The sequence below is a fragment of the Hemitrygon akajei genome, chromosome 2 (genome assembly GCF_048418815.1).
Source record: "Hemitrygon akajei chromosome 2, sHemAka1.3, whole genome shotgun sequence".
In the NCBI taxonomy this organism is placed as follows: domain Eukaryota; kingdom Metazoa; phylum Chordata; class Chondrichthyes; order Myliobatiformes; family Dasyatidae; genus Hemitrygon; species Hemitrygon akajei.
In genome coordinates, this window is record NC_133125.1 from 72,775,690 (window position 1) to 72,799,594 (window position 23,905).

The window sequence follows — 23,905 nt, forward strand, 5'->3', positions numbered from 1 at the left end:
AAGTCTATACAGATATGAATGGCACAGATAGACAGCTGTAATATTTAATACTACAGGGAACACATTTAAAGTGAGATGGGTGAAGTTCTAAGATGAAGTGCAGGACAAGCTTTCCCCCCCCCCCCCCCCAACACAGAGTGGCAGGTGCCTCAAAAGCTCTGCAGGGATGGTGATAAAGGTAAATAATAATGTGCAGGAGGCTTTTAGATAGGCATCGAATGAAAGGATATAGACCAAGTCCAGGCAGAAGGAGATTAGCTGAAGGGCCTGTTCCTGTGCTGTACTGTCCTATGCATTTTTATTGTACCCAATACGCCTGCAATTTTTCTATTACAAATGTGAAACAGCTGATTGTTTCGCTGTATCAGCAGCATTCTTTACTTAATGAATTAGTTATAATTCAAAATGCATTTTGCCAAATATGATTTGCCTGTAACAATTAAGAGAAAATCTGCAGATGCTGGAAATCCAAGCAACACACACACACACACAAACTGCTGGAAGAACTCAGCAGGTCAAGCAGCACCTTTCGAAAAAAGTACAGTCAACGTTTCAGCAGGTCCTGATGAAGGGTCTCGGCCCGAAACGTCGACTGTAATCTTTTCCATAGATGCTGCCTGGCCTGCTGAGTTCCTCCAGCATTGCCTGTAATAACTGCCTGCTGGCTGTCATAGATTCACGTACTAATCCAAATGATTATTTTGTCTCAAATTGTAGATTTAAAAAAGGAGAAATAAATATCTTCACTGATATTTAAAATCCCTTCTCTTTCTGTTATCTAGTAATTAAAAGCAGACAACTAGAAGCTTGAAGAATTCCATGGCTGATTAACTCATTAATACTTAATGTTTTGCTTTGTAGCACATTCAAGTAAGATTAAACAAAGGCAGAGCAACAGATAAGGTTTGTTTAAAGAGTTTGAAATTCTAGCCAATCCAACCTTTTTCAGTGTAGCAATTAGTTCACTATGTTTCTGCAGATGTTGTGGAGTGACTTGGAGCGCAGAGAGTTCATCAAGCACTTCAGTACATTTCTTAACATCCTAAAAGAACAGAAATTACAGGTCACACAAAGGCTTTAGAATAAATACCTTTTAAGAAACATGCCATCTTAATCTGTGTTTCCAAACCAAAACTGCTTTTGTATCATTATGTACTTTCTCAATATAGTTTAAACTAATAAAAATTAAGGTACAAAACAAAAAACAGAATTTTCTCAAGAAAAAATTATGCTTAATGTGCCAAATTCCTAACATTTCCAAAATTCCTTTATATTCTTAAAGACTTTTCAAAAGAAGGCTGTATTTGTTCAAAAACAAGCCATTATTCACACCAACTTATTAGGTAAGGTCCTCAGAACCCAGTGTAACCACTCTGTTCCACCCTACACTCCCTACGAACTCCTCAATATCACAGCTATCAGCTGCAAACTTATGCTCCTCATTCCCATTGATGCCTTGGCTTCTGGCATCTATTCTCTCTGCCTCAACATCCAGAATCTCACGCAATGTTGTCTCATCCAGAGAATCACTGAGCCACATTAGGCACTTGCCTCCAGAAACACTGCAGGACACAATGGCCCTCACCTACAACTGCATTTTATGTTGCTTTTATAATTCTCAAGAAATAGATTGATCAAGATAGGACAGTACAGCACAAGAACAGGCCGTTCGCCCCACAATGTTATGCCAAATCAGCTAGAAAGCAAATCAACAACACACAAACACTAATTCCTCCTACCTATACCATATCCATGTCGCTCTATGTTCCTTACATTCATGCGCCTATCTCTTAAAAGCCCCACATGTATTTGCCCCTACCACCAAACCAGGCATACACAACTTCAATAAAAAAAACTTAACCCTCACATCCCCCTTGAACCAACCACCTCTAACGTTCAATTCATGCCCTCTAGTATTAGACATTTCAACTGTGGAAAACAGCTACTCTGTCCACTCCATACTTATGCCACTCTTAATCTTATAAACCTCGACCAGATCTCCCCTCAACCTCCAGGTGCACTATCCCCATCCTTCCTTCTAACAGGAGTATACCTTTCCTGTACTCTGTGCAATTGATCTTTAAACACCCTCATTGATAAACATCACATCAGCAAAAGTCCCAGCACAGATCCCTGCGGAATTCTACCAATTACAGACCTCCAGAATGATGTAGACTTGCCAGAGGAAAGGTGTTCCCAATTAACATTTCATGGTTCCAGGCTAATGCCCTCGTAATTCACCCTACTCCAATTTAAAACTCTCCCACAAGGGCCATTCCTATCCTTATCTATAGCTATCCTGGAAGATAAGGAGTTGTGGTCACAGTCCCATGAGACCACAAGACATAGCAGCAGAATTAGACTTTTCAGCCCATCAAGTCTGCCCCACCATTTCATCACAGCTGATCCCAGATCCCACTCAACCCCATACAGCTGCCTTCTCGCCTTATCTTTTGATGCACTAAACAATTAGGAAACTATCAACTTCCGCTTTAAATATACCCATGGACTTGGCCTCCACCACAGTCTGTGGCAAAGCATTCCACAAATTCACTGCTCTTTGGCTAAAAAAATTCCTCTTTACTTCTGTTCGAAAAGATCACCCCTCAATTTTGAGGCTGTGCCCTCTAGTTCTGGATACCATCTACCATAGGAAATGTCCTCTCCACCTCCACCCTATCTAATTCTTTCAACATTCAGTAGGTTTCAATGAGATCCTCTCCCACCCCCCCCATATTATTCTAAATTCCAACGAGTACAGGCCCAAAGCTGCGAAACGCTCCTCATATGTTAACCCCATTCATTCCCTGAATTATTCTCGTGAACCTCCTCTGGACTCTCTCCAATGACAACACATCCTTTTTGAGATATGGGACCCAAAACTGTTGATGATACTCCAAGTGCAGCCTGACTAGTGTCTTATAAAGCTTCAGCATATCTCCTTGCTTTTATATTCTAATCCCCTTTAAAAAAAATGCCAACAGTGCATTTGCCTTCTTTACCACAGACTCAGCCTGTAAATAAACCTTCTGGTAGTTTTGCACAAGGACTCCCAAGTCCCTCTGCACCCCTGATGTTTGAACCTTCTCCCCATTTAGATAATAGTCTGCACTATTGTTCCTTTTATCAAAATGCATTATCACACATGTATTCCATCTGCCACTTTTTTGCCCAATTTGTCTAAATCCTGCTGCAATCGCATTGCTTCCTCAGCACTACCTACCTCTCCACTTAAAGTTACCCAAAACCATGAGTGCACAGGCAGCAGAATTGGCAGCTGTAGCATATGTGGTTAGCCACCCAGAACATTTTCTGCCAGGGTCAGTCATACACTCTGATAATATGCATTTTGTAACAGCCTTACAAAACATTTGCCTCTGTGGGAAGTTTTTCACAGTCTCTAGAGTTTATATTGGTACGAAAAACAAAAAAGATCTACCGAGCAGTAATTCTATGGGTAAAAACACCTTAAGGAGAGAGGTCAGTGGAGATCGGCCAGACTAGTTCAAGCTGACAGGAAGACAACAGTAACTCAAATTACCACACATCACAATAGTGGTGTGCAGGAAAGCATTTCTGAATGTAACACATGGCAGAAGACCATGAACATACAGGAGATACCTAATAAAGTGGCCACTGAGTGTATGTCGCCACTTACAGGGAATTATGTAGTTGAACATCATTATCTACCTGTTCTAAAACGCTCCCCAGGGCCCTGCGATTCACTGTGCACATCCAGCCCTGTTTAACTATGCACTTCTCCAGCCAGTTATCTACCCCTGCCATTCTTGCACGGGACACATCTATCCTGCGCCTTAGCATTATACTGCTTCACAACAAATTCCACATTATACTCAGTGACAATAAATCTGATTGATTGATTGATTCAATGTAAATCTGACAATGTAGTCTCCTGCTTAAATCTTTAAAAATTGGGAGCAGCGTCTTTAAACACAACCACTTAGCAAAGAAATGTTACTGAAAAATGTAGAGATTGGTAAGGATTACAATGTTCAGAACAGCCTAAATTTTGTATTCAACCAATTCAGTGAATACTCACAGGTTTGTCAATCTTCAGGGATAACTTAATTTCACTGTGTAATTTTTGTAGTCTCAATTCCATTGACATTTCTGTAAATAAAGACAAATGAAGCTATATTTTATAAAATAATTTTGTTGTTTTTATGATTACATCACAACGAAAACAAAGTGATTCATACCTCTTTTTTTCTCTATTTTCTTGAAGTTAAGTTTTTCTTCTTTCTTTCCTTCTTTCTCCTCTTTGGTTTGTCTAGATGCAAGAATAGATCTAAATTTATTGAATACAGCATTTAAGGAGAAAAATGCTCTGCAGCCGGGTTGTTTTGTTTTCTATTTGTTTAATGTTTTTGCCACTTTAATTATACTTTTTCCTCTGTTGATAAAGTTCTCTAGTATTTGTTAATAACTTCCCCATATCACATCTGCAGTTTCTACAAACTGTTCTAAAATGTACATTTGTTCTTATTAATCTTAATAAAAATGATTTTTAATATGCTGCTTGGACTTTCCCAGGCTCATAGTCCAATGAGATATCTATGTTTTCCAAACACTGCTAAATTTTAACTGTTTCCTTGCCAACTGTCATGCCCTCAGCATTTCATCCTATTGAACTTGCATTACTTTCTTCAAGGTGCTTTGTTTAAATGTTAGTGCCTCTAGATGTCACAATTTTCCTTTAATCATATGTCCAATAGGTTCTTTGATCTCCTTCTGGCTCACAAAGCAACAAGAGCCTCCTTTAATCCAGTGCTATCAGTCACAGGCCTTCAATCTGAAAAATACCTCCACAACTACCTTCTGATTCCTTCCACCAAGCCAATTCTATATTCGACTGGCCAGTTCACTCTGGATCCCATGTGATTTTACCTCCCAGATTGGCCTACATGTATGACCTTGTCAAAGGCCTTGCTAAATTCCACAGACATTCACTGTCCTGCCCTCAATCCTCTTTGTCACTTCTTCAAAAATTTCAAATGTGAGAGGCAATTTCCTTTGCACGAAACAGTGCTAACTATCCTTGCCTTTCTAAATGCAGACAGGTCCTGTCTCTCAGAAGCTTTCCAGTAACTGTCTCACCATTGACAACAGGATTACCAGCCTATAGTCCCCTGGCTTTTATTTGCACCCCTTCTTAAATAGCAACACCAGCAGAATCTTTTCTTGTTTCCTCATAATTCCTAGGATCTGATAAGACCCGAGAGATTAATCCAACTTTATCTGCCGTAAGACCACCAACACCTCTTCCTTCATAATATTGTCTAACTCTTGTAGGCACATGGCAAAGAAACAATGGACAAATCATTTCCACCTTGGGTATAGATCTCTAGCTTCAGACAGGGTACTACTGAACAGTACCCACATATAACTTTCAAACAAAAACCTTTTCAATAATGAATAATTAATCAATAAAGAGGAGCGTAATAAAAAAATGACACCTACTCATCTTTCTTATTCTCTTCCACTTTGCGAAGCTTTTCATCTTGCTCCTTATCATTCTGCTTTTTCATTACGTTTCGTCTATTACCGGCTTCCCATTTTATCTTTTTGTTTTTCTCTTCCTTTTGATGTAGTTGAAGTGTTGTAGATGAGAAATTTAAAAATCCAGTGAAAAAGTGTTAAAAACATACTGTATAATTTTCTATAAAAGTTTATAATTAACAGATTTAATGTTTATCATGGTTCTGCATGGAATGCGAGATACCTGTATATCAAAAATATGCCCACATCTCATGGGAAGCTAAAAATTCTAAACTATAAAATGAACAACTCCACAAATCAGCAACAGCAGATTCTGATTCTACAAATGAACTGGTGCACAATAATCTAAATGCTCCTGAACTGTTGTTGTGATTGAAATTGAGAGCATGGAGCTAAAAGAAATGATGTAAAGGTTAAGTTAATACACAATTTTAAAATAACCAAAGTATGAAAATTTAAAAAGGTATTTGTTAAAAACTAAAATGAAATCAATCTTTTATCAATGTATCTTGGAACAAAACAGGAAATGATTGGTCACATTTTAAAGCTCTACATCTTAGAAAATACTTGTAGCTATTTTTTTTTAAAGTATAAGTCTAAATTTAAAAAAAATATTAGGACCCTAAGCCCCCTTAAGAACATCTTGATTTTTCAAAAAAGTAACTGCTCAAAACTTCAGTCAACATCCTCAAACGATTTGAATTGCAAACACCTTTCAAGATTAAAAAATATTAATTGATTCATAGCAAATATCTGACAGGGTTTCAGAAATGTAAAACAAGAACATCAACTCAGGCTCCAGACTTTCTGTGAAGGCCATTTAGTTGTCAATCTACCTCGCGGATCATGAACAAGATACACATTACCAAACCTCCCTTTCCTTCAGTTTAATGAAAGATGAACACCATGAAGAAAGGTCTCCAAAATTGGGAAAAATTATAATCTGGAGACACAAGACTGCAGATATTGGAATTTTACTCACTTGTTTCTAATACCTTCAGCTCCTAACTCCACCTCCTCCAAACAGAATACAGCCCTTGTTCTTGCTTACCCATGAGCCTCTGCATCCAGCTTATCCTTCAACATTTCTGCCACCTGCATGAGATACCAGCCACATTATCACGACCCTATCCCTTTCTGCTGTAGGGACCACTCCCTCTGACTTGTTGATACATTCACACCTTCCCACAGACCTCTTCTTGACCCCTACCACTTTGCTCTGCAGTAGCAGAAGGTGGGAGACATCCTTACATCTCCTCCCTCACAACCATCCTGGGGCCTAAACAGTTCTTCCATATGTTTGACGTGGACTTCCTCCAATCTCAACAATTGAATACTCCTCTACATTGGCAGGACAGTGTGCAGATAGGGTAGCTGTTTCATGGAGCACCTACCACGGTGCAAAATGGCCACCTGGAGCTCCCATTAGCATGCGATTACACCTGCCCTTCCAAACTGACCCATCCATTTGTAAGCCATCTATACTGCCAGGGTGTTGCCCAATGCAAATCAGAAGATCAAAATCTCAAATCCCATTGGGTAGTCTAGGCCACTGAATAGTCCGTGCCCCAATGAAGCACGACTTAGACAAATTGGAAGAATAGGCAAAAAAGTGGCAGGTTGAAAACATTTTGGTAAAAGGAACTAAAGTGCAGACTTATCTAAATGGTGAGAAAATTCAAACACCAGAGGTGCAAAGGGACTTCAGAGTGCCCATGCAAGAATGGACCAATTCTACTCCTAATTCTTATGGTCCAAGATTAAGATTTAACCCTGCCTTCCTGTGGCTTATTTCCCCCTCCCTCTCCTACTTCAGATCTTCATCCAATCTTCCAGAGTTAGATATGGCCCTTGTGGCTAAAGGGATCAGGGGGTATGGAGAGAAAGCAGGTACAGGGTTCGGAGTTGGATGATCAGCCATGATCATACTGAATGGCGGTGCAGGCTCGAAGGGCCAAATGGCCTACTCCTGCACCTATTTTTTATGGTTCCCATTTCATCCCCTTTCCTTTAAACCCTCGTACTCCCAGAACCACCTTCCCCCTCCTCGACCCACCACTCACTACATACACAGTTTACTATAAACCCTTATCAACCTCCACACCGCCCCTGCCCCGCCAATCTGGCCCTGGTTTCATATGCCAGTCCTCTTAACCTTAATGATATCCATTATCACCTCCTTTACATCTTTTACCAGTCCAAAAGTAGCAGCCTCTTCCTCTCCTTCCAGCAGCTTTCTCCAACCTTCACACTGCTCTCCCTCCACATGCTTCCATTTATAATTCACATGTCACTGTCTCCCAACTCCATCCCTACTCCCCTACCTGACAACTTGCCTGTCATCTTTCACTGCCATCTCAATCAACTCAAGACTCTTGGCCCACCACTCCTGTCCTTCTCCTTGCAAGTGCCACCTTGCCTCTGCACCCAGTCCTGATAAGGATCTCAACCCGAAACATTGACAATTCCTTTCCTCTCACATTGAGTTCCTCCAGCAGGTTGCTTGCTGCTCTCAGAACTCATTCTGCTCCCCATACTTTAGAAACTGGCTGGTACGTACTTCATTCTGTGGTTCTTCTTCTGACTCTGAAGTTGACTTGGCTTTGATATTCCTCCTCCTCTTGGGTTCTGCAGGATCCTTCTTCCCTTCCTTTTTAACCAGTTCCTTTTTTGGTTTCTCCATGTTTTTCTCCTCTTTTTTCTCTTCCTCTTCCTTCACTTTTTTAAGCTCTTGTTGCTTCTTTCGTTTCTCCTCTGCAGCTACCCTCTTCTCATCAGCTTTGTTAACAACATCATTTTCACTAACAGTACATACAAAGCAGTGGTCAAGTACAGTTTAAAGGCAAGCACAGGAAATTGCAACCATAAAATAGACATTTGTAAAGGTATCTTTTCATTATCTCTCCTAAAATTACAGTTATCATTGGAGCTGAATCATAAAATGCGGAAGCACATTACCCACAAAAGTAAACAGTGCGGAAAATTGTAGAACTCCTCCAAAATAGCTTGGTGGTAGAAGGCAATATGTGGAAATGGAGGGTTGTCTTTTTTCCCCCAAATTGACCAATTATATACAGAAGGGAATAATGCTCTGTTCTCTACTGTTTGGCCTTTTGCTGCTACAGCCCATCCACTTCTAGGTTCAATGTATTGTGCACTCAGAGATCCCTTCTGCACACCACTGTTGTAATGCCTAGTCATTTGAGTTACTGTCACTTTCTAGTCAGCTTGAACCAGTCTGGCCATCCTCCTCTGACCTCTATCATAAGCAAAGCTATTTGCTTACAGAACTTCTGCTCACTGGAAGTTTTTGTTTCTTTTTCACACCATTCTCTGTAAACTCTGGAATCTGTTGTGCATGAAAATCTCAAGAGATCTGCAATTTCTGAGATATTCAAATCACCCCATCTAGCACCAACAATCATTCTACAGTCAACATCACTTAGATCTCATTTCTTTTGTTTGATCTGAAGAACTGAACCTCTTGACCATGTCTGCATGCTTTTATTCATTGAGTTGCTGGCACATAATTGGCTGATTAGATATTTGCATTAACCAGGTGTGCCTAATCAAATGGTTAATGGTTTGGATAAGAATGAGGGTCTTGTTAATGAAATATTAGAAATGTCACATGAAACAAGATTTTTTTTTTTCCAAACCCGATTGTGGCAACTGCCGGCACTCTACCATGGACATGGTGAAAGCAAATGCAACAGCAACTCAAGAGGCACTCAGACAGGGGAGTTGAACTGGCAGGGAACAGGAGTTGAGATAGTGAAAGCAAATATAACAGCAACACTCTAAGAGGGAAGTTGAACAGATAGGGAACAGAGGGATAGACCATGTGCAGGTCGATGTACAGGCAGTCCCCGGGTTGCGTACGAGTTCCGTTCCTGAGTCCGTCTTTAAGTTGGACTTGTATGTAAGTCAGAACAAGTATATCCGGTATTATTTAGCGTCAGTTAGTCAAACGTTTGTGTTCGTATATAGTATCTATTTTACCTTTCTATGCATATAAAACACTTAAGAAACGTATGTATTTCAATAATGAAACCACTGCGTTGCTCAAAAAAAATCAGTCCAAAAAAAAAAGCCAAATTAAATCCATTGTGATTTGAAGTTGTAAAATAATAAAACACTGAAGCTTCCAAGGAGGGTGAATACATTTTATAGGCACTGTACACAAAGGACCCAGCACTGATCCCAGCAGCATACCACTCATCATAGGCTTCCAGTCAGACACAAGCATCTACTACCACTCTCTGCCTTCTCCTGCTGTCAATGTTCAATCCAATTGACTACTTCATCCTGAATGCCAAGCAACTGAAACTTCTGAACCAGCCTCCCATGTTGGACTTTGTTAAATGATTTGCTAAAGTTCCAAAGCACGCTGTTTTCCCTTTCATGTCCTCCCCGAAAATCTCTAACATTGGTTGGACATAGGTTGCCATGCACAAAGCAATTGATTATCTCTGCTCGGGCTGTGTCTTTCTAAATACTTTTGTAATATCCTGGTTAAGATTTCTACTGCTATGCTGTGAGGTATTTTATTTTAGCTATTTCCTATAAAAGCTGTGTGTCCTGCTCGTAAGAGTGTTTTGGCCATGTTGTCCAACATAGGACTGTCGTGTCAGCCAATCAAGAGTGGGATAGCATGGAACATTCTTGAGAGCTGGACAGGAAGAGTTTTCTGAAGGACAGTAGCCCAGTTTGGGGTCTTTTGGTGGAATGTGCAGAGAGAAGAGCACAAGGGAAGACGTCTGGAGGATACCATCTGCAAGGAGTGCTTCGCGAGGCGGAGGATCCCAAGAAGGGAAGTTCTACCTTTGGTTGGTGAGGAGAATGCAGCACCATGAGTAAAGCTACTCTCAGTTGCTACAGAAATTACCTCCAGTGTATTTCTGCACATTTAGACTAGTTTAACTGTAATGGGCCCTTTCTCTGTTAACTGCTTGATAAAGTTGAAAGTTGGTAAATATACTTTATAATTTTATGTTGATATAAAATCTGTTATTTCTGGGCTACCAATAACTCTGTATGGACAGCATTTACACAGCATTCACTCAAATTGAGTTCATTTATTCGAAACATCCTGACGCTCCTGTTAGTTGAACCCCAAATCATGCTGCCCTGAGATGTGTATTGCTTATCAAAGGCGGCCTTCACACCGCTGAGGGGTGTTGCTGTTGTCAGAGCTAGCTAACGAGTCACGTTGGTGTACGAACCCCAGTGAGAGGGTTGCACTTAGATACCCTTTTCCCTTACAACACTTTCTAATAATTTACACAACTGACGTCAGGCTCACTGACCGATAGTTTACACAACTGACGTCAGGCTCACTGGCTGGTAATTTACACGACTGACGGCAGGCTCACTGGCCGGTAATTTACACAACTGATGTCAGGCTCACTGGCCGGTAATTTACACGACTGACGCCAGGCTCACTGGCCGGTAATTTACACGACTGACGCCAGGCTCACTAACTGATAATTTACACACAACTGACATGAGGCTCACTAGCCAATAATTTTCCAGTGTTTTCCTGGAGCTTTTCTTAAGCAACGGAACTAGTGAGCTATCCTCATTTTATATATCTCTGCTGAGTCCCCAGTAATTTCTGCACTTGCCTCCCACAAGGCTCAAGGGGAACACTTTGTCAAGCCTGGGGTATTTCATCCATCCTAATTCACCTTCTCCTCGATAATCCAGATATGGTCCATGACTGTCTATCTCCTGAGTAAATACAGATGCAAAATATTCATTTAAAATCTCTCCTAGCTCTTTTGCCTCTGTTCATACAGTTGCAAGAACAGTTTGTGAACCCTTTGCAATTACCTAGTTTTCTGCATTAATTACTCAAAATGTGGTCTGATCTTTATCCAAGTTGCAATAATAGACAAACATAATCTGCCTAAACTAATAACACACAAACATAAAGAAGGCCTGGAAGATCATTGGGAACACCAGTCAACCCAACTATAACTGCTTCAGCTGCTTTTGTCTGGCAAATGGTACCACAGCATTAAAGCCAGCACCAACAGGCTATGGGACAGCTTCTTTCCACAAGCCATTAGATTTAATAAATTTGCATATCTGTACGTTGTGACAGAGTCATAACGCAAAGATTTTTACTCCCTCATACTGTGGGATGGATGTAAGATTTAAATAAATTCAATTAATACCCATCATTACTGAGTACACCACTTAAAACAATCACAGTTTAGGTTCAAAAAAGTATGTGAACCTCTGGGGTAATGCCTTCTGCAACAGTAATCAATGACATGAGATTGGTGGTGTGGGTTGTAGAGGTACACTCCTTGACCTATAAAAAACACACTCAAAGCCTGCTCTTCTCAAGAAAGATCTGTTTATGTGTATCATTTTCCAATCAAAACAACTTTCAGAGGACCTTAGAAGTGTAGAGATGCACAAAGCTGCAAAAGGCTACTAAAGACCTCAAGTGTTCATCAGTCCACAGCAAGAGAAATTGTCTACAAATGGAGGAAACTCAGTACTGTTGCTAATCTCGCATGGAATGTGTGTCCTGCAAAGAGCACAATGCGCAATGCTGAAGGAAGCAAGAAAGAATCCAAGGGTAACAGTTATGAAGACCTGCAGAAATCTCTAGAACTTGCTAAGGTCTCTGTTCATGTGTCCACTATAAGAAAAACAGGGAACAAGAATGGTGTTCATGGAATGACACCACGGAGGAAACCACTGTTCTCCAAAAAAACAGCAACATTGCTACACATCTCAAGTTTGCAAAAGACCACTTAGATGTTCCACAATGCTTCTGGGACAAAGTTTTGTGGACAGATAAGATAAAAGTTGAACTTTTTGGCAAAAGTGCACACTGCTGTTTGCAGAAAAGGGCACTACACACCAACACCAAAACCTCATCTCAACTGTGAAACATTTTGGGAGGAGCATCATGATTTGGTGCTGTTTTGCTGCCTTAGGGCCTGGACAGCTTGTAGCCGTTGAGGGAATAATGAACTCAAAACTGTTTCAAGACATTTCACAGGATACAGGTCCATAACCTGAAGCTTCATATTAGTTGGATGATACAACAAGACAATGATCCGAAACACAAGAGTAAATCAATAACAGAATGGTTTAAAAAGAAAATTCTTGTTTTGAATGGCCAAGTCAGAGTCCAAACCAGTTCAGATGCTGTGGCAGGTCCTGAAGAGGGCTGTTCATGCAAGGAATTCCAGAAATATTGATCAACTGAAACAGTTCTGTATGGAGGAATGATCTCAAATTCCTCCTCGCCGCTGTGCAAGTCTGATCAGCAGTTTCAGGAAACATTTGGTGGAGGTTATTGCTGCTAAAGGAGGTTCCACCAGTTATTAAATACAAAGGTTCACATACTTTTTCTAGCCTGGACTTTGAATGATTGAACAATGTGTTCAATAAAGACATGAAAAGTATAATTGCTTGAGTGTTAATAGTTAAGGTAGATTGTGTTTGTTATTGTGACTTAGATGAAGATCAGATCACATTTCAGTTGTCACTTTTTATTGTCATTTCAATCATAACTGCTGGTACAGTACATAGTAAAAACTAGACAATGTTTTTCAGGACCATGGTGTTACACGACACAGTACAAAAACTACACTGAACTACGTAAAAACCACAAAAAAATCTACACTAGACTACAGACCTACCCAGCACTGCGTAAAGTGCACAAAACAGTGCAGGCATTACAATAAATAACAAACAAGACAATAGGGCAGTAAGGTGTCAATCCAGGCTCTGGGTATTTAGGAGTCTGATAGCTTGAGGGAAGAAACTGATACACAGTCTGGTCATGAAAGCCCGAATCCTTCGGTGCCTTTTCCCAGACTGTAGGAGGAAGAAGAGTTTGTATGAGGGGTGTGTGGGGTCCCCGAGGTAGGGGCAGGGCTCTGCCCGGTATGTGTCGGGGATGCTTGTGTAAACAAGGTCCAACACATTCTCTCCCCTCGTTGCAAAATCCACAAGTCCACATTCACAAGTATTTATGAATATTTAATCAGTACACCAAGCAATTGCAAAGGGTTCACAAACTTTTTCTTGCAACTGTAAGTCCTCCATTTGTACCATTGCCCCTGCACTGCTGCAACTGCCCCATGTGATGACTTTGGTTTCCTGATGGTGAGTTTCTAAACTCAGATGATAACCTTAATCCCTACCCAATATAGATAGTTTCAGGTAACCACTTAAAAAATATTCTTCATGATATTCTTTAACCATTCCTAATAAGGATTGTTTTTGAATAAGATAAACTTCCAATTAATATTCTTTGTTTAGCTTCTCGACATAAACAGAAACCAGTCTTCAGTTTTTAAAATGTAAAAAACACAAGACCATAAGATATAGGAGCAGAATTAGGCCATTTGGCCCATCGAGTCTGCTCTGCCATTTCATCATGACTGATCCACTTTTAACTTGTGGACCAGTCACATCTTTCTCCGTAATTCCATTAACTTCATTATGATCACTATATCTGAAGTATTCACTCCTTCTTCTCCTCCTGTCACCTGTCCAGTCTCATTCATTAAAAGAAGATCCAGTATTGCACTCTAACTGGGCCGTCTACATTATTGATTAAGGAAACCTTCCTGAACACATCTGACAAACTCTATCCCATCCAATCCTTTAACAGTATGGGTGTCCCAGTCAAAACACGGAAAGCTGAACATTTGATTCCTGAAGCTAGCTGCTATCTCCTACAAATTTAGTCTTCTAAATCCCGCCAACTAATGAGAGGTGTATAATATAGTCCCATTAACATTGCTGGAATAGATGAGCTCTCCAGTCTCCTCTCCGAGGAGTGCCATGATATTTTCCCTGTTAAGTAATGCTATCCCTCTCCCTTTAATACATCCTCTGTTATCACATCTAAAACTGAATCTTGGAACATTGAGCTGTCGGTCCTGCCCCTCCAGTAACCAAGTCTCACTAATAAATACATCATAATCCCACGCTCTAAGTTCATCTGCCATACCTACAATGCTCATTGCATTGAAATAGATGTAACTCAGACATTAGTTCTACCATTTAAGGATGAGGTTTCAGGATACCTGGAGACTAATGATAAAATAAATCAAAGTCAGCATGGTTTCTGTAAAGGGAAATCTTGCCTGACAAATCTGTTAAGAGTTCTTTGAGGAAGTACCAAGAAGGGTGGACAAAGAAGAGGCAGTGGATGTCATTTACTTGGATTTTCATGTCGTTTGATAAGGTGCCACACAAGGTGTTACAGGAAAGATACTGGCATGGATAGCACAATGGCTGACAGGCAGGAGACAGTGAATGGGAATAAAAGGGGCCTTTTCTGCTTGGCTGCCAGTAACTAATGGTGTTCCTTAGATGTCAGTATTGGGACCACTACTTTTCATATTGTCAATGCTTTCGATAATGGAATTGATGGCTTTGTGGCAAACTTTGCAGATGATATGAAGATAGGTGGAGGGGTAGGTAATGCTGAGGAAGCAATGCGATTGCAGCAGGACTTTGGCAAATTAGAAGAATGGACAAACAGGTGGCAGATGGGATACAGTCAAGAGAGAATCTGCAGACGCTGGAAATCCAAGCAACACACACAAACTGCTGGTGGGACTCAGCAGGCCAGGCAGCATCTATGGGAAAAAGTGCAATCGACGTTTTAGGCTGAAACCCTTCGGCATGGAAACCAGAGTTGGGAAATGCATTTTGGTAAAAGAAACGATTGTGTGGACTATTATCTTTGTAGTCTTAACATCTACTTTCTCCACTGTCACGCCACTTGCTGTCCGGTCACATGGAGGCTGGTCCAACCCCATACAACTCTAGTTTTAACATCCTGAGCAGAAGCAGCAAACCTTCCCGCAAGGATATTGGTCAACCTGGTAGAACCACAACTAAGTGGCTTCTTACCGTATTCCACCAATATTAGAAAGAAGCTGCCCATCATTCTCCCTCAGAATCTCATGCGGGACTAGATTCAGCATGGAAATGGAGAGAAACTACTTTTCCCAGAGCAGTGTATTTGTGTGTTAAATATATTTAAGGCACAGTTAAATAGATTTATGCATTCAGAGGGAATTACGGGTTATAGGGAAAAGTCAGCTAGGTGGAGCCGAGTATATAGCCAGATCAGCCATGATCTTATTATTAGTGGAGCAGGCTCGACAGGTCAGATGGCAGACTCCTGCTCCTATTTCCTATGTTAGGCTAAATTGGAAAGAGACACACTCAGGGAAATGCACAACAGAGATGTGGATGTTGTGTAGGGAGTACCTGCATAGTTTGTCTTATTGAGGCAAGCTGAAGGAACTATGGATGACAAGAGATTGTCAAGAGGAAGAAAAAAGCTTACTTGAAGTTTGGAAAGCAAGGATCCGATGGGGCTCCGGAGAGTAGTAAGATAGCCAGGAAGGAGCCTAACAAGAGACTTGAGAGAGCTAGGAGACATGCGAAGGCCTTGGCAAGTAGTATTAACGAAAACCACAAGGCATTTTACACATATGTGAAGAACAGAAGGATGACTAGACTGAGGGAAGGACTGATTAGGGACAGAAAAGGATGTACCTGGAGTCGGAGAAGAAAGGGGAGATCCTTAATGAATACCTGCCTTCAGTGTTCACCAGTAAGAGGGATCTTGACGATCCTGAGGACAGCATAAAACAGGCAATAAGCTAGAACATGTTGATAAGAATGTGAATGTGCCGGAACTTTTGTAAAGCATTAGGATAGATAAGCCACCCCCAGTGGGAATCGATATAACCCAGGTTACTTTGGGAAGTGAGGAAAGAGATTGCCTTTAAATGATGATCTCTATATTGCTGGCCGCAGAAATAGTACCAGATGACTGGAAGGTGGCATATTTTATTCCTTTGTTCCAGAAAGCTAATATGAATTACCCTGGGAATTATAGACCAGTGATTCTTGAGGGCAACTTATTGGAGGGGATCCTTGGAGACAGGATTCACAAGTATTTGGAGAAGCATCATCTGACCACAGCATAGCTTTGAGTGGCAGGTCATGCCTTACAAAACTAACTGAGTTCTCTGATGTGACAGAACATATTAATGAAGAAAGGGCAGTCCATGTGGTGGATCTCCCCATGGTAGGCTCATTCAGAGTCAGGAGACACAGGATCCAGGAAATCTTAGCTGTATGGATTCACAATTGACTCGCACAAAGAATGCAGAGGGTGGCCGTTGATGGTGCGTATTCTGCTTGGAGTTCAGTGACTAGTGGTGTTCTGCGGGGATCTGTTCTGGAAGCCCTGTTCTTTGTGATATTTACAAATGACTTGGATGAAGAAGTAAAAGGGAAGGGGTATTAAGTTTGCAAGTGATATGAAAGTTGGTGGTGTGGTGGACAGTATAGAAGATTGTCAAGGAGTCCAATGGGATATAAGCAGGATATAGAAATTGGGCTGAGAAACAACAGATGGCATTCAACCCAGAAAAATTTGAAGTGATTCACTTTGGAAGGTCAAATTTGAAGGCAGGATTAATGGCAGGATTCTTAGCAGTATGGAGAAACAGGATCTTAGGGTCCAAATCCATGTTAAGAAGGCCCATGCTGACCTTCATTTATCAGGGGATTAAGCCACAAGGAAATGTAGCTCTATAAAATACTGATCAGTTCTTGTCACCTCATTATAGGAAGGATATGGAAGTATGAAAGGGTGCAGAGGAAATTTACCAGGATGCTGCCTGGATTAGTGCATTTTCTTATGAAGATAGGTTGAGCAAGCTAGGGCTCATCTTTTTAAACATTGTGATGGATGCACAGAATGTGGTGGTAGAGGCAGTTACATTAGGGACACTCAAGAGAGACTTAGACACATGGATGATGGGGAAAAAAAGGGCAATGTACAAGAAGGAGTCATATTGTGCTTAGAACATGTTAAAACTTCAGTACAACACCATGAGCCAAAGAGCCTGCACTGTGTTGTAAAGTTCAATGTTCTCTACGTTATTTGACCTTCTCTCAAACGGTATCACTTTAAAAACGATTACACTGCTATTCTGAAATTGCATGTGAATTGGTTGTCTTTTTCTTGCATTATGTCAGTGATTGTATTTAAGATTTATTAATTTTGAAAACTGTGTTGGCATGGCCCAAGGTCATGAGAGGCTATATAAACAGATCATTTTTAAAATCAATTAAACTTCCTAAGAATAAAAGTAGAGAATGGTCCCATTTTCAGCAATACAGTAATATTACTTAGATTAGGGTCATACTGGATGATTAAACCATTAAAAAGTTACATTCATTAACTTAGAAGGCCTTCAGTGGCAAATGATTCACAGACCTTTCATCGCCTGAACGTGGCGTTATCACCACTACTTTGGGCCGTCTTCCTCTGGGCTTCGGAGTCTTCACTTCAACTGCTGAAAACACAAAGCACAATGTGCACTTGAGAGATGTAACACTCAAAAACACCATAGCAAAATATTCTTCTAACACATAAATCACTTCAGCAAATTTAACTCTACTCAAAAATTACATACAATGCTCTTTTGGGGTTACAGAGTGGAGATAACAGCACATAAAGTGCTTCTTAGTTCTATAATTTAACATTAGAAACATAGAAAACCTACAGCACAATAAAGGCCCTTCGGCCCACAAAGTTGTGCTGAATATGTCCCTACCTTAGAAATTACTAGGCTTACCCATAGCCCTCTATTTTTTCTAAGCTCCATATACCTATCCAAAAGTCTCTTAAAAGACCCTATCGTATCCGCCTCCACCACCGTTGCTGGCAGCCATTCCACCCACTCACCACTGAGTAAAAAACTTACCCGACATCTCCTCTGTACCTACTCCCCAGCACCTTAAACCTGCGTCCTCTTGTGGCAACCATTTCAGCCCTGGGAAAAAGCCTCTGACGATCCACACAATCAATGCCTCTCATCATCTTATACACCTCTATCAGGTCACCTCTCATCCTCCATTGCTCCGAGAAAAGGCCCAGTTCACTCAACCATTGTTTAAAAGTTAAAATATTAAGTATGACTTTGGTCTAAGAACAAACAAACAATCACACAGAGAGCAGATTTTTCCAATTGATGCAATAACACAATATCGGATTCATTAACATTAATGTTAATCTTGTAATCAATATTTTCAACTTTAAGACACCAGCATCTACAAATTAAAGTGTAGGATCCAAGTATCACTCTTCCTTTAGGACTGGTTTGACTCTACTGTTTAAAGAGCTCACTCTGATTCCTCCTTGGTCTTTTGAACAGCAGTCCATTGAGAACAAGCCATCAGCCCTTTGACTGTCATGCAGGAACCCCAGCAAAGAGCACTTTAGCAAAGACCAGGAATGAAGGGGTGACTTGGCAAGGATGAAAGACATATTGTTCCAATTCAAAAGGTGGGAAAAACATGACAGAAAACAAGACTAATGAATCCCATGTCCAAAGGGCAAATTCATAGATGTCTTGATTAAAAAAATGAAGTTGTGGGGAATCAAATATAAAGGAAATTAAAATACACTCAGTGGCCACTTCATTGGTACCTCCTGTACCTAATAAAGTGACCACCAAATGTCTATTTGTTGTCCTCTGCTGCTAAAACCCATCCTCTTCAAGGTTCCACAGGTTGTGCATTCCACTGTTGTAATGAGAGATTATTTGAGTTTCTGTTGCCTTTCTGTCAGCTTGAACCAGTCTGGCCATTCTCGACTGACCTCTCACAACAAGGCATTTTTTTGCCCACAGAACTGCCATTGAGTGGATGTTTTTTGTTTTCCTCACTATTCTCTGTAAACTCTAGAGAATGTGTGCATGAAAATCCCAGGACATCAACAGTTTCTGAGATACTCAAACCACCCCATCTGGCAACAACAATCATTCCATGGTCAAAGTCCTTGATCACATTTCTTTCCCATTCTGGTTTTTGGTTTGACATTTGAACATCTGAACCTCTTGACCATGTCTGCATGCTTTTACGCATTGAGTTGCTGCCATGATTGGCTGTTCAAATGTCTGCATTAATGAGCTGGTGTACCTAATAAAGTGGCCACTGACTATAGAAATTGTTTCAGAAAGGTTCACTTTTTCTTCGTTAACTTTTTTGAAAGGACAAACAAATAAGGAATGGGTATCAATGAAGTATTTTACAATGGATACACCACTGATGGAAATTAAATTGGAGGAGATAGGAAAATGTTGCCTGGGCTATGGTGGTTCAATTTGGATTTTTCTAAAAATGGAGCAAGAGTCATGCCTACTGATTACAGCTGCAGGTGAAACAAAGCACGTCAAGTTACATCATACAAATTCTCAAAATGAGGATTAGAATGGAACAGATGGAATTCTACCGGGTAATATCATGTAATTCACATGGACGCAAATATGAAAGTAAACATATTTAATAAGACCACATGATCATAAGCCCATCGAGTCTGCTTCACCATTTTATGGCTGATGAATTATCCCTCTCAACCCCTTTCTCATGCCTTCTCCCCGCAAACTTAGACGCATTGACTAACGAAGAACCTATCAACCTCCACTTTAAATATACTTCAAATAACTTGATAAGACCACAAGACATCAGAGCAGAATTTGTAGAAAGTAAGAACAAGGGGACTGATAAACTTGGTTATTGAAAAAATATTCACTGGCAATGAATAGTCAATGTATTAAATAATTACACCCTAATTTCTCCTTTTCTCCTTGGACTGGTGGAGGACAAGAGGTGAACTGATAGAAGTGTATAAGATAATGAGAGACATTGATCGTGTGGATAGTCAGAGGCTTTCTTCCCCAGGGCTGAAATGGCTGCCACAAGAGGACACAGGTTTAAGGTGCTGGGGAGTAGGAGATGTCAAGGATAAGTTTTTTTAATGCAGAGAGTGGTAAGTGCATGGAATGGGCTGCTGGCAACAGTGGTGGAGGCGGAAATGATAGGGTCTTTTAAGAGACTTTTGGATAGGTACATGTTCCACGCAACTTTGTGGGCTGAATGGCCTGTATTGTGCCGTAGGTTTTCTGTTTCTATGTAATAAAAATTCAGATATCCCTACACATTTTACAGCTCAACACTCCTGACACTCAGGATACTGAAAAGATTTGTTACTTAGACTCAGAAAAGAATAAGCAGAATAATTTAGGTAGAGTGATCAGACAGTATGACGCTGTTGAGACACAGCAATGCCTTACTAGCAGCAAACAATTCTATTAACTACTCTAATGATCCCATCTTTCTGGACAACCATCACCACAATCAATAGTGTAAAACTTCCCTTTCAGAGTTGTGCTTTTGAACCGCCTGTATGACCTGACATTTTTGCGAAGTGAACTGGAGTCGCGAAGGTGCAGTAAGGTTGCAGCAGCACAGATTGAAAAAGTTGGGTTTAGGCCGCATCCAGGAGACAGGGCCTGGGACTGAGATGTTTGACCACTGCTGGTGTGGACTTGAGGCCGAAACAAAGTAGCAGGGCCCAGGTCCAGGAGCAAGGAACAAGCTGATGTTTGCCGATTTCAGCACTGGGCCAGATTCAAAAGGTCAAGGTGTTGGGGCCAGAGTCCAGTGTTCAACTCATTGCTCTGTGAGCTTCACTCATTTCTGCAGTGAATCGAGGCTGTGACCTGCAATTAATGGCCTCCTGTAGCGATGAACTAGCTTGGTGGCTGTGGATTCACTTTCATGAACTTCAGTTCTGAGCTTTATTTTTGGTTGCACGACTTGTTCTCCCCCCCCTTCGGGTGTTTGACGGCCTTTTTATGAAGAGTTCAATTGTGTTTCTTTGTTTTGTGGTTGCCTGTAAGACTAATCAAGGTTTATATAGTATACAGCGCATACTTTGATAATAAATATATTTTAATGAGGAACAATATTGTCACCTAATCATGCCATCACTGGGTACATTATGAAGGAAAATCATGTTGCATTTCAGATTTAACCGATGCTGGGAACAAAGAACCAATTAAACATGCTCTATGTTGGGTACAAGAAATTCAAAAGCTCTTTACTTCCTCTGCATGTATTATAGACCAAAATGAAAGAGATTAATCAATTGCAGCAAACAACATTCTGACATCCCAAAGGTGATTGGACACCTGATACAAATGCAAACTGCACTGACAAACCAGTTAAACAGAAGTCTGTTAAAGTTCAGGGCAGAGATCAATTCTGACACTGTCTATAAGGAGACTGTACGTCCTCCCCATGAACTCGTGAGTTTCCTCCAGGTGCTCTGGTTTCCTCCCATGTTGTAGGTTAACTGGTCATTGCAAACTGTCCTGTGATTAAGCCAGGGAATGTAGGTGAGCTGCTGGGCGGGGTGGCTCTTTGGGCCTGATGATCTCTATATCAGGAGTTCCCAACCTTCTTTATGCCATGGACCAACCATTAAGCAAGGGGTCTGTGGACCCCAAGGTGGGAACACCTGCTCTAAATAAATAACTGTACCTTGGCAGAAGAAAATCATCTAATAATTTTCTTACAGTAATAACCAGAAGACCATAAGATATAGGAGCAGAATTAAGCCATTTGGCCCATCAAGTCTGCTCCACCATTCAATCATGGCTGATCCTTTTATCCCCTTCTTAGTCCCACACCCCAGCCTTCTCCTCATAATCTTTGATGCCGTGTCCAATCAAGAATCTATCAAGCTCTGCCTTAAATGCACCCAATGACCTGACCTCCACATCTGCCTGTGGTAATAAATTCCACAAATTCACCACCCTTTGGCTAAAGAAATTTGTCCACATCTGTTTTAAATGGAACCCCTCAATCCTCGAAGCTGCGCCTTCTTGTCCTGGAAAACATCATCATGGAAAACATCCTTTCCACATTCTACTCTGTCTAGGCCTTTCAACATTTGAAAGGTTTCAATGAGACCCCTCCTTATCCTTCTAAATTCCATGAAGTACAGACCCAGAGCCATCAAACATTCCTTGTATGATAACCTTTTCATTCCTGGAATCATCCTCAGAACCCCCTCCAATGCCAGCACATCTTTTCTTCGATGAGGACACCAAAACTGTTCGCAATGCTCAAGGTGAGGCCTCAGCATTACATCCCTGCGCTTGTATTCTAGACCTCTTAAAATGTTAACATTGCATTTGCCTTCCTCACCACTGACCCATCTGCAAGTTAACCTTCAGGGTGTTCTGCACAAGGACTCCCAAGTCCCTTTGCATCTCAGGTATTTGGATTTTCTCCCCATTCAGAAAATAGTCTGCACATTTACTTCTACTACCGAAGTGCATAACCATGCATTTTCCTACATTGTATTCATTTGCCACTTTCTTATCCATTCTTCTAATCTGTCTAAGTCCTTCTACATCCTACCTGCTTCCTCAACACTACCTGCCCCTACACCAATCTTCATTCAACTGAAAACATGGCAACAAAACCATCTATTCCATCATCTAAATTATTTATATACAGCATAAAAAGTGGTCCCAACACTGACCTCTGCAGAACACCACTAGTCACTGGCAGCCAACCAGAAAAGGATCCTTTTATTCCCACTCACTGCATCCTACAAATCAGCCAATGCTTTAACCATGTTCATAACTTTCCTGTAGTACCATGGGCTCTTAACTTAGTAAGTAGCCTCATGTATGGCACCTTGTCAAAGGCCTTCTGGAAGTCCAAATATACTGCATCCCCTTTATCTATCCTACTTGTAATCTCCTCAAAGAATTCCAACAGGTTTGAGCAAGCAAGATTTTCCCTTAAGGAAACCATGCTGACTTTGTACTATCTTGTCCTGTGTCACTCAATTACTTCATCCTTAACAAATGACTCCTGCATCTTCCCAACCACTGAGGTCAGGCTAACTGGTCTATAATTTCCTTTCTGCTGCCTTCCTCCTTTCTTAAAGAGTAGAGTGACATTTGCAATTTTCCAGTGCTCTGTGATTTTTGAAAGATCATTTCTAATGCCACCACAATCTCTAATGCTACTTCCTTCAGAACCCGAGGGTGCAGTTCATTCAGTCCGGGTGACTTATGTACCCTAGGGTCTTCCAGCTTTTTCCAGCACATTCTCCCTTGTAAGAGTAACTACACTCGCTTCTCTTCTCTCACACCCTTTAACATCTGACACACTGCTAGTGTCTTCCACAGTGAAGACTGATGCAAAATATTCATTTAGTTCATCTGCCATCTCCTTGTCCCCCATTATTATTTCTCCGGCCTTATTTACTAGCTGTTCTATATCCACTCTCATCTCTTGTATTTTTTTTTAACATAATACTACTTGAAAAAAGCTTTTGCCATCCACTTTGATATTGTTTGCTAGCTTGCTTTCATATTTCAGCTTTTCCCTCCCAATGATTCTTTTAGTTGCTTGTGCAGTGGTTTAAGTTTCCCAATCCTGTCTTCCAGCTATTTTGTGTTTTGTTGTGTGCCCCCCCCCCCCTTTTATTTTTACATTA

General features: G+C 40.8%; 1 protein-coding gene across 3 annotated transcripts in view; it reads right to left on the bottom strand.

The window, feature by feature from the left end:
• psip1a (PC4 and SFRS1 interacting protein 1a) overlaps positions 1 to 23,905 on the bottom strand; it is a 62,878-nt gene that overhangs the window by 24,655 nt on the left and 14,318 nt on the right. For all 3 annotated transcript variants that reach the window (XM_073024690.1, XM_073024699.1, XM_073024708.1), the window contains exons 7-12: positions 17,816 to 17,894; positions 8,081 to 8,321; positions 5,482 to 5,600; positions 4,221 to 4,291; positions 4,061 to 4,131; positions 941 to 1,042 (exon numbers count right to left, since the gene is read on the bottom strand). In XM_073024690.1, the coding sequence (XP_072880791.1) occupies positions 941 to 1,042; positions 4,061 to 4,131; positions 4,221 to 4,291; positions 5,482 to 5,600; positions 8,081 to 8,321; positions 17,816 to 17,894 (683 nt within the window). The remainder of the gene's footprint in view (positions 1 to 940; positions 1,043 to 4,060; positions 4,132 to 4,220; positions 4,292 to 5,481; positions 5,601 to 8,080; positions 8,322 to 17,815; positions 17,895 to 23,905) is intronic.